The 15,178-nt window shown below is 40.3% G+C and overlaps 1 protein-coding gene across 1 annotated transcript in view; it reads right to left on the reverse strand.

The window, feature by feature from the left end:
- Positions 1-1,779: 1,779 nt before the first annotated feature.
- Positions 1,780-15,178, reverse strand: part of slc30a9 (solute carrier family 30 member 9) — a 44,728-nt gene continuing 31,329 nt past the window's right edge. Inside the window, exons 14-18 of the mRNA XM_061891581.1 lie at positions 13,894-14,001; positions 12,622-12,787; positions 12,393-12,522; positions 7,355-7,468; positions 1,780-3,140 (exon numbers count right to left, since the gene is read on the reverse strand). Coding sequence (XP_061747565.1) covers positions 3,096-3,140; positions 7,355-7,468; positions 12,393-12,522; positions 12,622-12,787; positions 13,894-14,001 — 563 coding nt within the window. The 3' untranslated portion in view covers positions 1,780-3,095. The remainder of the gene's footprint in view (positions 3,141-7,354; positions 7,469-12,392; positions 12,523-12,621; positions 12,788-13,893; positions 14,002-15,178) is intronic.

The following is a 15,178-nucleotide window of genomic DNA, read 5'->3' on the forward strand; positions in this document are numbered from 1 at the left end:
GAGTCTTGGGGGATGGCAGGCCAGGTGATCGATGGATGGGATGCAAGGGGGTTGTTGGGGGAGGGTGGACAGCATCTGATGGAGAAAGAAAAAAGACGGGAGGGAGGTGAGGAAAAACATCAAAAAAAAAAAAAGGCATCTTCACAACAAACCCAGTGATGGCTACATAACGGAGCCAACATGGCGCATTCACGCATGATTTCAGTTGGAATGGTTCACGTTGACGCACAAAACACACATGCACGATGATAATGTCGGTTTAAGGCAACAAAACCTGCAAGAGGTCCGGTCGAGGTGCGGGAGCGTCATGTTTTGGAATGGTGGGTCAATGCGCAGACGGGTTGGAAATGCTTTTATTTTTTTAATTCGACGTCAACGCCCCCCTCCTCCATCCAAGTAGTAGCAGGGCGCCATCTAGTGGAAGAAGATTTAAGTAACAGTCCACACGTTCAGGTTCAAGCACGTTTAAAGGCCTACTGAAACCCACTACTAGATAGTTTATATATCAATGATGAAATATTAACATTGCAACACATGCCAATACAGCCGGGTTAATTTACTAAATTGTAATTTTAAGTATCGTGCTAAAACGTCTCGGTATGATGACGCATGTAGAGGACATTTTGTTCCAGCACCGTTAACAGCTATAAGTCGTCTCTTTTCATCGCATAATTCCACAGTATTATGGACATCTGTGTTGCTGAATTTTTTGAAATTTGTTCAATGAAAAATGGAGACGTCAAAGAAGAAAGCTGTAGGCGGGAAGCGGTGTATTGCGGCCGCCTTTAGCAACACAAACACAGCCGGTGTTTCATTGTTTACGTTCCCGAAAGATGACGGTGAAGCTTTACTATGGAACAAAGCGGTCAAGCAAACATGGTTCCCTACCACATGTCAACCGGCAGGTTTCGGTGAGGAAATAGTAGTAATGAGTCGGCTCTTACCGTAGACATGAGGGGAGAGCTTGCGTCGTTCCTCCTGCGCCTGTCAAAGAGGCAGCTGCGGACTCTCTTACCTCCTCCCACCAGCCGTCCTCGACCGTCAGATGCTTCCACGGTGGAGGGGAAAAAAAAAAAAAAAATCTAGGCTCGGCCGCCTTCGCCTCGTCGAGAAACACGGCTTCCCTCTGCGACACTGGCGGTTACCACACCCCGTGGCCACACACCTCCGACTTTCAGGTTGTACAGGTACGACCATATAATCTCACTAAAACACTAGTAACACAATAAGCAGATAAGGGATTTTCCAGAATTATCCTAGTAAATTTGTCTAATAACATCTGAATCGCTCTGCCATCTATTGTTTTTTTTTTCCAGTCCTTCACTCTCACTTTCCTCATCCCCGAATCTTTCATCCTCGCTCAAATTAACGGGGAAATCGTCGCTTTCTCGGTCCGAATCGCTCTCGCTGCTGGTGGCCATGATTGTAAACAATGTGAGGATGTGAGGAGCTCCACAACCCGTGATGTCACGAGCACATCGTCTGCTACTTCAGGTACAGGCAAGGCTTTTTTATTAGCGACCAAAAGTTGCAAACTTTATCGTCGATGTTCTCTACTAAATCCTTTCAGCAAAAATATGGCAATATCGCGAAATTATGAAGTATGACACATAGAATGGACCTGCTATCCCCGTTTAAATAAGAAAATCTAATTTCAGTGGGCCTTTAAGGTTGTTATTGAGGTGTGCCAACCACAATAAACATGTTGTGCGATTATGACAGAGGCGAAAACATATCACAATAAAGTGTCGACATAAAAAGGACAGCCACAGCATCAGCAGAAGTCAAAATAATTTAATAAATTATTCAAAATTTGTTCCAATTCCTGCATCAATGTGGTCTGCGCCCGTCCGTCCCCCAAAGTCCAATATTATACAATAACAAATAGATAGTTGCGTCTCTCCTCGCTAAGATGAAATGACTCTGGGTCCCTGAATAGAATAAAACATGTCTCCAGCTCGTACCTGCAAAAAGGCCTTCAGAATAAAAGCGCGGTGTAGTGACTTCTAAGCATGGTGAAGGGGCCAAAGATTATTCATACATCCTGTGAGCGAAAATGAGTCAACTGTTTGAGAGACAACAATTAATGACATGCTTCCTATGTTAGTTTACAAATGCCATACTGGATTTCAGACTTCATTAGATACATGATGTAATTGTTACAAGTTGTAAGATATTTTTTCCCGTGGAATAGATCCCTGCCTATTCGCAGAATTTGTCTGTGCTTAAAATTGTCAATATTCCAGTTTATGGTAAGTTAATTAGACATAAATGGCACTATCTGCGGGGCATCACAAGACAATTCACTTCATATTTTTCAGCGGGAAGATGCTTAGACAACACGGGATGTTGTGTACCTGCATGTTTTTGTAAGTACAATGCGATAACTATGAAGCATACTATAGGATTTAGAAAATTTGAAATAAGCATTTTTCAGTACTGTTCATGTGTGTATGCATCAGTCTTGTGTTTTTGGGGTCTTGGAACGTAACCCCCGCAAATAGTGGTCCTCTACTGTATTTTTTAGTATTTGTAATATAAACTAAGTATGTAAGCATGTTTTTAGGTTATGCATTTTAAAACTGCATCCACTTCATCATGGTTGGTGTGCACTAGTGAGTGAAACCAACGCTGTAGTGAGATCATGAGGCAATATAAATCAAAGAGAGGAGGGACTTAAACCAGTGTGAGGCGGGATTCTTGATTTGAGAGCGGGAACAGTCCGTCATGGAGAGTGGGCCCTGGAAAATCTATTTTTTGGTTGGTATGTGTCGCCCCAAGCAACCTGCAGCAGTTCGCCTTCCCTGGAAGGAAGGATGGCCGTGCAAACGTGTGACTTTAACCAATGAGAACGGTCATACCTGTGCTGAAATCTGAGAAGGAATTTGCCTTTTGCAACAAACTTGGATTGTGCTGTCTGGTGAAATAACTGGCCAAGCAAGTGCTTAAAGTGTCTCTCATGTCCTCGCTGATGCTTCCACGCTACTCTGCACGGACACCTGTGAGGAGGCGGAGCTTTGTTTTTGTATGGAATGGGAGGTAGAGGTCCTTTGTCACTTCTTGCAGCTTTATTTTTTTTACACGGCGTCAGTGCATTATAGGATCTCCAGGTCTACGTGGCGGACGTCCGGGTTACGTTCCTGTTGGAAGAAGCCAGCAATATAACTGAGAACCAGGTCAAATATTATGTGCAGACAAATGTAGGTCGTTTTTTGGAGTGGTGTGTCGAACTATACAGCTTTCAAAATAAAGTTCCCCCAACTCCGCGATAACGGTTCTCTGCCCTGGTGTGGTCGGTAGGGCTGGGCGCAATGTCCCATCCATCCATTTTCTACCGCTTATTCCCTTTTTGGGGTCGCTGGCGCCTATCTCAGCTACAATCGGGCGGAAGGCGGGGTACACCCTGGACAAGTCACCACCTCATCGCAGGGCCAACACAGATAGACAGACAACATTAACACTCACATTCACACACTAGGGCCAATTTAGTGTTGCCAATCAACCTATCCCCAGGTGCATGTCTTTGGAGGTGGGAGGAAGCCGAAGTACCCGGAGGGAACCCACGCATTCACGGGGAGAACATGCAAACTCCACACAGAAAGATCCCGAGCCTGGGATTGAACCCAGGACTGCAGGACTTTCGTATTGTGAGACAGACGCACTAACCCCTCTGCCACCGTGAAGCCCTTGGGCGCAATGTTCCCTCTAATTTTTCATTTGTGTGAGCAAACGCAAAAACTCCTTGAGCATTCAGTGGAGCACATGTGAGCAACATCAAACGTGCACATTGAGGCCACACCTGTAAAACACCTGTCCCAAACCTTACTAAATAACGAGTTAAATTTTTTATTACTCTAGCAGTCACTTCCATGTGATCATTTTCTAATGTAAGTGTTTTGGCCCATTTACAAAGACCAGAACAACAAATATTGTTTTTCAATGAGCTGTGTACTATATCAGTGGTTCTTAAATGGGGGTACGCAAACCCCTGGGGGTACTTGAAGGTATGCCAAGGGGTACGTGAGATTTTTAAAAAAATATTCTAAATATAGCAACAAATCAAAAATATTTTATAAATATATTTATTGGATAATACTTCAACAAAATATGAATGTAAGTTCATAAACTGTGAAAAGAAATGCAACAATGCAATATTCAGTGTTACCAGCTAGATTTTTTTGTGGACATGTTCCATAAATATTGATGTTAAAGATTTCTTTTTTTGTGAAGAAATGTTTAGAATTAAGTTAATGTATCCAGATGGATCTTTATTACAATCCCCAAAGAGGGCACTTTAAGTTGATGATTACTTCTATGTGTAGAAATATTTATTCACAATTGAATCACTTGTTTATTTTTCAACAAGTTTTTAGTTATTTTTATATATTTTTTCCCCCAAATAATTCAAGAAAGACCACTACAAATGAGCAATATTTTGCACTGTTATACAATTCAATAAAGAACAGCATTTCATGATTAATATTTATAAATGAAGATTCTTAATAAATGACAGTAGAATGAGCACATATTTAATTGGTAACTCATAGTGTAACGACCTGGAATGAAACATAATGTGCGGTGTTGGAAATGTCCGACTTTTTGTGTGGCTGTAAACGCATCACTGGCCCAGTGCCATACGTGCATGTGTTGGCGCAAGTGAGAAAGAGCGAGCGGCTGCTGTTGATATGACAGATGGCAAAATTGGTTTTGGTCTGCTTTGTATGGCAGAAAATGACCAGCTTTGCTAGATAGAAATTGTTTAGCAATGTTTTTGGTTATGTGTTTATAAAGAGTTTTGCTCAATAAAGTGATTGATGGAATTCATGTCCTCCTCAAAGCGTCTCGACAGACGTTACAATAATTGAACAGTGATAACGGAAACTGTTGTCTCTGTTGTGGCCTCTTGTCGTCAGTTACTTTGAAAATTGCTTTATTAATTTTTTTATTGAATTTTGTGCGCGGCATAGATTTGCCGTGGGCAGAGGACTCGTGAGCAGTGCGCAATTGCACAGGCACGCACCTTAGAGGGAACGTTGGCTGGGCGATACGTCGATATACTCAATATGTCGCGGGTTGGTCTCCGTGCGATATAGAAAATGAATATATCGTGATATTCGAGTATACATTCTCACGCAGTTGCTTTACGCTGCGGGCATTACAAAGCATGCTTTTCCCACTCTTTCTTGTCTCTCCTTCTCACAGAGACGTAAACAAGCGCACCTTCTTACATACGTCACGTGTGCAACGTCACAAGCTCCCACAAGCAGAGAGGTAGCGACATGGTAACGTTAGCTGTGATGCTAACGGTGAGGTGCAATGGTAATACGACAGAAAGAATGTGCGAATCTGGTAACAAATGGAGGCATACGTAATTACCAAGAAAAACAGCACGGGATCCATTGTCCGGCGGTGGTTTATCTTCAAGCGGGAATATGTTCAGCATTTATGCGGCAAAAGCGTTGCTACAAAAAGTAGCAGCACTGCTAACGTAGCATCATTTGAAAAGTCACCCGCTGGAGACTGAAGAGTGCTTGAAACTCTTCATGTCAACATCTCCAGCCGGTGCCACACCCACAAAATGCCAAAGCAACTATTTCCAGATCAACATCGTATGAAAAAAAAAGTCAACATAACGTCCGCAGTAACCTATTATGCAGCTCATTTTTATTTAACAGTTATTGAAATATCTTGTGTGCCATCATGCACAAAAGTGCACTTTATTTGTTTTAAACTATTGTTGGGGCGTTCTGAACAAAAAGTACACTTTAATTTTGTGTTGTTTTGATATGTCATCTGGGTGACATCATTCACAAAAGTGCACTTGTAGCTTGTTTTAAAAGGTCTCTGACAATCTTGCACTGTCTGTTTTGGAAATGACATGAATGTTTGTGCCACTGCTTAGTAACTGTTTAATAAATACATTATTGGTAAATTGACTTAGTTGTGGTTTCCCTCTCTGCATGAAAGTTTAAAATGAGCATATATTAATGCAGTATGAAGAAGAATGTTTTAATGTAGACACATAGAATCATCAGACTGCTGTGATTATATGCATAAAGTGTTCATTCAAGGCGAAGGCAAAAAATGGAGATATATATCATGTATCGTGACATGGCCTAAAACTATTGAGATATTAATAAAAGGCCTTATCGCGCAGCCCTAGTTATCGGTGAAGGATAGTGTCCCAGATGTAGGTGATATACAGCAGTGGTTCTCAACCTTTTTTCAGTGATGTACCCCCTGTGAACATTTTTTTTTAATTCAAGTACCCCCTAATCAGAGCAAAGCCTTTTTGGTTGAAAAAAAAAGAGATAAAGAAGTAAAATACAGCACTATGTCATCAGTTTCTGATTTATTAAATTGTGTAACATTGCAAAATATTGCTCATTTGTAGTGGTCTTTCTTGAACTATTTGGAAAAAAAGATATACAAATAACTAAAAACTTGTTGAAAAGTAAACAAGTGATTCAATTATAAATAAAGATTTCTACACATAGAAGTAATCATCAACTTAAAGTGCCCTCTTTGGGGATTGTAATAGAGATCCATCTGGATTCATCAACTTAATTCTAAACATTTCTTCACAAAAAAAGAAATCTTTAACATCAATATTTATGGAACATGTCCACAAAAAAAATCTAGCTGTCAACACTGAATATTGCATTGTTGCATTTCTTTTCACAGTTTTCGAACTTACATTCATATTTTGTTGAAGTATTATTCAATAAATATATTTATAAAGGATTTTTGAATTGTTGTTATTTTTAGAATATTTTAAAAAAAATCTCACGTGCCCCTTTGCATACCTTCAAGTACCCCCATTTGAGAACCACTGCACTAGGCCACTAAAACATTTTGACAGATTTTTGAGCACTGTGTGTAATATTCTATATTCTCAATGAAACATCAGTTTTGGGATTGCTTGCTAACATGTACTTATATGAACAGGAGGTGTCAACCTGTAGTCCACAGCTATCTCTAATGTGTGACTGCCATCTACTGGTCACACTTATCATTACACCATATGCCAAATAAAACATGTTTGAGGTCGTTAAGCAAAACCAGAATTAATCTGTCCATTAGGTGCACCGGGTTATAAGGGGCACTGTCTATTTTTGAGTAAATGAAAGGATTTGAAGTGCGAAAAAATACCATACTCTATTTTGAAAGTTTCCTGGTTTACAATTATAAACTATGATGGGAAGAGTCATCTCATATTAAAAAAAACATTGTCTGCACACAATCTTTTACCTACAGTTAAAGAAAACATGAACGCAATCGATCATCAACTCTAAAGAAATACATTAACATATTTTGAACAAAAGGTAGAGTAAGAGGATGTAGGTTTTCGTACCTTGAGTTCCTTCTCCAAGCGGTCCACCTCAGCACCGAGCGTGTCTATGATGTTCTCACCGTGTTTGAGCATGAAAGTCTCCAGTTCTTCAGGCGTCTTCACCTGCTGAATTTCCTACCAATATAAAAACAAGTTTGTATTATTATGTTTCATTAATGTCAATCACAATTGAGGTGTTACTCCTGTAAGGCAGGTTTTTAATTATACCTCCTGTATCGCATTGTGACCGTGCCTTCTCCATCGCTGGCCCCACCCTATGGAACTCTCTCCCCCTTTCCATCCGTTTGTCATAATCCCACAATGTTCAAAAGAATATTAAATACCCACCTTTTTCAAAACTGCTTGGACAAACCATTTCAAAACACAAATTTATTTTTCATTTTGCCCAATTTATGTTGATTTCCACTTGTTTTATTATTATACTGCATGTGCCTTTATGATTATGATCATGTTTTATTTTGATTATTGTGTAAGCGTCTTTGAGTGCCTTTTAAAAGCGCTACATACATCCAAATAATTATTATTATTGTTGTTGTTGTTCGATGTGCAAGCTAGTCTAATTTTACGTGTGACGATCATATTTACACTAGTCCTGTCAAACGATTACATTTCTTAAACAGATTTATCACAATTTTGCATTTTGATGAATCACAATGAAAACGCTCTAAATTGCCAGTGTGCATAATTTGAATTGACTTTATAAATCCCTCCAATATTTGGACATACATGCAATTTTATGGTCTGATTGTAACAAAGTCGTCCCTCGTAACATCGCACTTCAAATATTGCAGCAATCATTTTTGGTCCTAAATTAAGCATGGCAGCAATAATTCGTCTCAAGTATCTGTCAGTGTTGGCCCTGCGATGAGATGGCGATTTGTCCAGGGTGTACACCGGATTCCACCCGAGTGCAGCTGGGGTAGGCTCAAGCCTTGCCTTGATTCGCGGGACAAGAGATAGAAAATTGATGGATGGATGGAAGCGGTAGAAAAATGGATGGTTGAATAAATAGACTAAAATATCCATACTACAGTACTGTATATTGATTGGCCTCTAGAGCAGTGGTCCACAACCTTTTTGGAACTGCAACGCTTGACAATTTTACCACCGACCTGGTGTGTGTGTGTGTGTGTGTGTGTGTGTGTGTGTGTGTGTGTGTGTGTGTGTGTGTGTGTGTTGGGGGGTCGGGGTGATGATGGCAGATGGGCGTTGATTGTTATGGAATAATAATAAACGTGAATCCATTGTATACTCAGCCCATTACATATATAAAAAAAATCACGTGGAAAAATATATAAATGACAAGAGCCAGTGATTCCACACTACTTTCTTAATGAATGTTATTTTTTCAACAGCTGAAATAAAGTTGCCCGTTAAAACCGTCAGATAAGTCTCCTGCATGTTTGTGTGCCGGAGACTCTCAAGCTCTCCTCCTCTCCTCTCCCCCTGTTGGCACCACTGTAATGCTCTTATTTTGGTTGCTATGGTAACGTTTACATGCCTTCAAAATAAGATGCAGATACAACATTAAAAACTAATATAAAGTGCATGAGAAGTTTAAGTCCCCGTAACGCTAAATCGATGGGAGCCCTGAGCTTTTTTTCTCTGCAACGAGACGGTCCTAACTGGGGGTAATGGATGACAAAGACACCCCAAGTGTGTTGCTTATGTCCAATCTGCTCCGTTGTTTTGTTTTGGTGGCTGTCACTGCAGAAAATCCTGCTTCACACAGATAGGATGTCGGAAATGGCAACAGGGTTTTCAGTACTGTGGTGGCGGATCTCGGTGTATTCTGCCATGACTTTAATCCAGAACATTGTCTCAAACACGCTTTTAAAGGCCTACTGAAATGAGATTTTATTATGGAGATAGAAGATCCATTCGATGTGTCATACTTGATCATTTCGCGATATTGCCATATTTTTGCTAAAAGGATTTAGTAGAGAACATCGACGATAACGTTCGCAATTTTTTGTAGCTAATATAAAAAGCCTTGCCTGTACCGGAAGTAGCAGACGATGTGCGCATGACCTCACGGGTTGAGAAGCTCCTCACAACCTCACATTGTTTATAATCATAGTCTCCAGCAGCAAGACCTATTTGGACCGAGAAAGCGACGTTTTCCCCATTAATTTGAGCGAGGATGAAAGATTCGTGAAAGAGGAAATTTAGAGTGAAGGACTAGAAAAAACAAAAAGAAAAAAAAAAGGCGACGGCAGTGAAAGCGTTTCAGATGTAATTAGACACATTTACTAGGATAATTCTGGAAAATCCCTTATCTGCCTATTGTTTTAATAGTGTTTTAGTGAGATTGCAAAGTTATACATGAAAGTCGGATGGCTGCGGTGAACGCCAGTGTCTCTGAGAGAAGCCAAGATCACAGCTGCCTTTTTGAGCTGCAGTAGGAGGAGGTATAATCCACTGATGTCTTAATGTCACAATTTTCCCATCCAAAAACTTGCTGGTTGACGTAAAAAAACATGTTCGCTTGACCGCTCTGTGTTAAAGCTTCACAACAAACAAAGAAACACCGTCTGTGTTTCGGTTGCTAAAGGCAGCTGCAATACACCGCTTTCCACCAACAGCATTCTTCTTTATAGTCTCCATTATTAAATGAACAAATTGCAAAAGATTCAGCAACACAGATGTCAAAAATACTGTGTAATTATGCGATGAAAAGAGACGACTTTTAGCCGTGTGTGGTGCTGGGCTAATACGTCCCCTCGAACCCGAGACGTCACAAACACACGTTGCGACGTTTTCAACAAAAAACTCCGCGGGAAATTTAAAATTGCAATTTAGTAAACTAAAAAGGCCGTATTGGCATGTGTTGCAATGTTAATATTTCATCATTGATATATAAACTATCAGACTGCGTGGTCGCTAGTAGTGGGTTTCAGTAGGCCTTTCAGGCTGCCGTCATTTGCGATCTCCAGCAGTTGATCATCTTCTTGCACAAACATGCTGGATTCACCTGCTTTGTCAACAAATGGGTTGCGGATCCATTCCTTGGAAGGAAGTTGGAAAGTAGCGCTCAAACGCTTTTAAAAGCACAGACAGGTGATCGCGCACCAGCTTGGTGAATGAAGGCGCAGGCTCAGTCTCACACAAAATCCCCGCTACTGTTTGAGAGCCGGTCGCCGCATATTATGCAGCGCGGGCTTGGTGGGTGGGAATCACCCGTTGCGATAAACCCATATTTTAAGTATGGCTCCTGGGATTGTCTAATAAAAGCTTTCTTTTTGTTGGAAATTGTAGGCTGTTCTTCTCTCTCTTCACTGTCCCTTTTCCCCTTCACAGAGAAACTTTCCAAAGACGTCTGTTTTTTACTCGTTTTGCTACCTGGGTTAAATTTTGGCGCTCAAGTGACCAAGATATAACCGAGAGAATCCGCTCATTTTTCAAAATAAAAGATTGTTCGGGCTCAGAAAATATATAAAACGGAAATAACTAATTCTTTCTTGTGCGGACCGATACCGGGCCACGGCCCGGGGGTTAGGGACCACTGCTCTAGAGGACACCAAACTACTCAGAGCGCGCTGTTTAGAATCGTGGCCACCGATTGGCTCAACCTCAGGAAGCATTATTGTAATGGAATAAAAGTGTGTAAAGTTGACTAAAGCACGTTTTTACACATCAGAGTGCTCTCATAATATTGAAAAACATATTTAGAAGAGTGTTAACAATTTTTTGTGCTCTTGCTCTCAAAATATTTGATATTTGATTTATAATTAACGATTCCTACCTTGGGGAAATAAACGAGGGACGACTGTACATGGATTTTATATAAATGTTTCACTTAAAGGCCTACTGAAACCCACTACTACAGACCACGCAGTCTGATAGTTTATATATCAATGATGAAATATTAACATTGCAACACATGCCAATACGGGCTCTTTTGTTTACTAAATTGCAATTTTAAATTTCCCGCGAGTTTCTTGTTGAAAACGTCGCGGAATGACGATGTGTACGCGTGACGTCACGGACTGTCAGGAAATATTAGCGCTGCACCACTCGCGGCTAAAAGTAGTCTGCTTTAATCGCATAATTACACAGTATTTTGGACATCTGTGTTGCTGAATCTTCTGCAATTTGTTCATTTAATAATGGAGACTATTAAGAAAAATGCTGTTGGTTGAAAGCGGAGGACTGCAGCTGTCTTTAGCACCGAGACACAGCCAATTGTTTGTTTGTTGTGAAGCGGAGCGGTCAAGCGAACATGTTTTCTCTACGTCAACCAGTATGTTTTTGGATGGGGAAATTGTGATATATATCTTACCGGAGAAATCATTGGATTATTCGTCGTCCTGCAGCAGCTGTAGCTGTGAGCTTGGCTCCTCAGCTTCTCTCTAAGACACTTCGTGTTCACCACAGCCATTCGACCTCGAGGTATGTCTGTACAATCTTTTACAATCTTTAAAATCTCACTAAAACACTATTAAAACAATAAACAGATAAGGGATCTTCCAGAATTATCCTAGTAAATGTGTCTAATTACATCTGAAACGCTCACACTGCCGTCACTTTTTATTTTTATTTTATATTCCTTCACTATCAATAACCTAATTCACGAATCTTTCATTCTCGCTGAAATTAAAGGGGAAATTGTCACTTTACCGGTCCGAATATCTCTTACTCCTGTTGGCTCCCATTAAAAACAATGGCACATACTTCCGGTACAGGTAAGGCTTTTCTATTAGCGACCAAAAGTTGCGAACTTTATCGTCGATGGTCTCTACTAAATCCTTTCAGCAAAATATGGCAATATTGCGAAATGATCAAGTATGACACATAGAATGGACCTGCTATTCCCGTTTAAATAAGAACATCTCATTTCAGTAAGCCTTTAAATGCACATCTAAAACTTGGTGAAGTAGTATTTCCTGTCAAATTAAATTGCGTGATTAATTGGCTTTTGTAGACGATAACGGCGTCAATATTTTATGTTTATTCGGATAAATTAGCTTTGACAGCCTTCATTTATACCAAGAAAGATACATGAAGGACAATTAAAGAAAGGAAACATGAGACCCACATTGAGGATTTGGTCGATGTCCTGCTTTTCCAAATAAGAGCGTGTGACCACTCGGCCATCGAAGTCGACCTCCGCTTTAAAGCGCACTTTGCTCAATCCCATGTCGGTGGCCTTTACATCGTGGATAGCTCTGCTCATGACACAGAGACAAAAAAAGTGTGAAGTGGAGCCTTCAAGACCTTGTGTGGAGAAAGCATTCACATTTTCTCAATCATGCCAGCACCCTGACCTCACAGCGGGGTCGTTCTCCAAGAACTCTGTGAGTTTCTGGACACGCTCAGGCTGTATGGAGCGCCCCAGCAGCGCTTCTGTGTTTGTGTAGATGAGGAAGGCCGAGACGGCGCTGAGCAGCGTTCCCACTCCCAGCGAGCCCAGGCTGTCGTAGTACGGGTTACCTGAGTAGGACAGGAGAATCAGTTTTAGCCATCAGTGGAAACTAAAGGCTCAGTTCATATACAGACAAAGATGAAGAATGCCATGATTAACAGTACAATTCTAACCAAAAAGGTACTTAAATTAATATATATATATATATATACAGTGGGGGAAAAAGGTATTTAGTCAGCCACCGATTGTGCAAGTTCTCCCACTTAAAATGATGACAGAGGTCTGTAATTTTCATCATAGGTACACTTCAACTGTGAGAGACAGAATGTGAAAAAAAAAATCCAGGAATTCACATTTTAGGAATTTTAAAGAATTTATTTGTAAATTATGGTGGAAAATAAGTATTTGGTCAACCATTCAAAGCTCTCATTGATGGAAGGAGGTTTTTGCTCAAAATCTCACGATACATGGCCCCATTCATTCTTTCCTTAACACGGATCAATCGTCCTGTCCGCTTAGCAGAAAAACAGCCCCAAAGCATGTTTCCACCCCTATGCTTCACAATAGGTGTGGTGTTCTTGGGATGCAACTCATTATTATTCTTCCTCCAAACACGACGAGTTGAGTTTATACCAAAAAGTTCTATTTTGGCTTCATCTGACCACATGACATTCTCCCAATCCTCTGCTGTATCATCCATGTATCCATTTTGGTATAAACTCAACTCCTCGTGTTTGGAGGAAGAAGAATTTTGAGTTGCATCCCACGAACACCATACCTACTGTGAAGCATGGGGGTGGAAACATCATGCTTTGGGGCTGTTTTTCTGCTAAGGGGACAGGACGATTGATCCGTGTTAAGGAAAGAATGAATGGGGCCATGTATCGTGAGATTTTGAGCCAAAACCTCCTTCCATCAGTGAGAGCTTTGAATGGTTGACCAAATACTTATTTTCCACCATCATTTACAAATAAATTCTTTAAAATTCCTAAAATGTGAATTCCTGGATTTTTTTTTTCACATTCTGTCTCTCACAGTTGAAGTGTACCTATGATGAAAATTACAGCCCTCTGTCATCATTTTAAGTTGGAGAACTTGCACAATCGTTGGCTGACTAAATACTTTTTTGCCCCACTGTAGTGTGTTACTACTGGGAAAACAACTTGATCTTTACCTGTGAGAGAGGTCAGTCCCATGCAGCCTGCAGCCATGATGACCCCAAGCACGGCTGCGGTGTCCTCAAGCAGCACCACGTTAGTGCTGGGGTCTCGACTCTGCATTACTGTGCCAAACAAACCCCAATCACATACATTCAGTTCAGTATGTGCATGCTTTTTTTTTAAAATGTATTCACAATGGTAGGGAAATTTACACAGGCGTAGGGATGGGAATCGTAAACCGATTCTGAATCATTTGCCAGTTTTGTTAATGACTCACTTATCGAGTCTTAGATTAGATTAGATGATTAGATGGTACTTTATTTCTTCTTTCAGGAGAATTCTATCAGGAAAATTAAAATGTTCAGCACAATCCCGTTCAAGATCAGACAAACATTACAGGGAGAAAGAACAGGATCGATGACGGGTCCGCCGGCTTCCGGCACCCTTTACAAAAAAGGTGAGATACAGGTAAACAAGTGGGGGGAATGGGAGAAAATATTACAAGATTAATATAAATAAAAAATAAAACATCGGTCTAAGCCTGGGCCCTGGAGAGGGGGTCCAGACTGAGGCCAAGGGAAAAAAACAACAACTCATAGCCATAGTACACATCTTGTGGGTGTACAAATGGCACAAAGAGAAAGGATGACAATAGGGCAAAGCAGATATTTTATCAAAGAGAGTAAATACTACTGGAAATATTAGAATACGCACAACAAGTAACAACTTTGAGTAAATGACAGGTTTTCGATCTGAATCTCCGCCAGCAGCAACTGCGGCAATGTTTAAGTTGTCTGTTGTTAATACTGCATGCAACAAACTAACACAGCATATATGTTAGCGCCTCAATGCAAAACCAGTTGTTATTAACTGTAAACATGACATCAATACGTCTCATGCAATCCATTACAAGACTGCGTCTGACTGGCAGGCTGCACACCTCCCTGTCTAAGAAGTGTCCTCCACAATGGAGACATCGCAAATAGACTAATAACAATCTTGTATCCATCCTGCAAATTTTTTTTTTCTACAAAACAATGATTAATGTTCATAGTTGATGGTTGCAGAATTGCACAATGCACATTCATATTGGACTTGACTTGCTTGTATTTGTCACTGGCTGACATAGTTTTACTTACTTTTGAGTGGTCAGCTCATATACTTTAAAAAATATATGTAAAATGTTGTATATTTCTACAGTAAAATATTAATATCATTTAGAAAGGATCTGTATGGTTTCATTTTCATCACAAACCTGTTCCAATACTTTAAAACTATTTAAAGGCCTACTGAAATTAG

This window comes from Nerophis ophidion, linkage group LG29 (assembly GCF_033978795.1).
Source record: "Nerophis ophidion isolate RoL-2023_Sa linkage group LG29, RoL_Noph_v1.0, whole genome shotgun sequence".
In the NCBI taxonomy this organism is placed as follows: domain Eukaryota; kingdom Metazoa; phylum Chordata; class Actinopteri; order Syngnathiformes; family Syngnathidae; genus Nerophis; species Nerophis ophidion.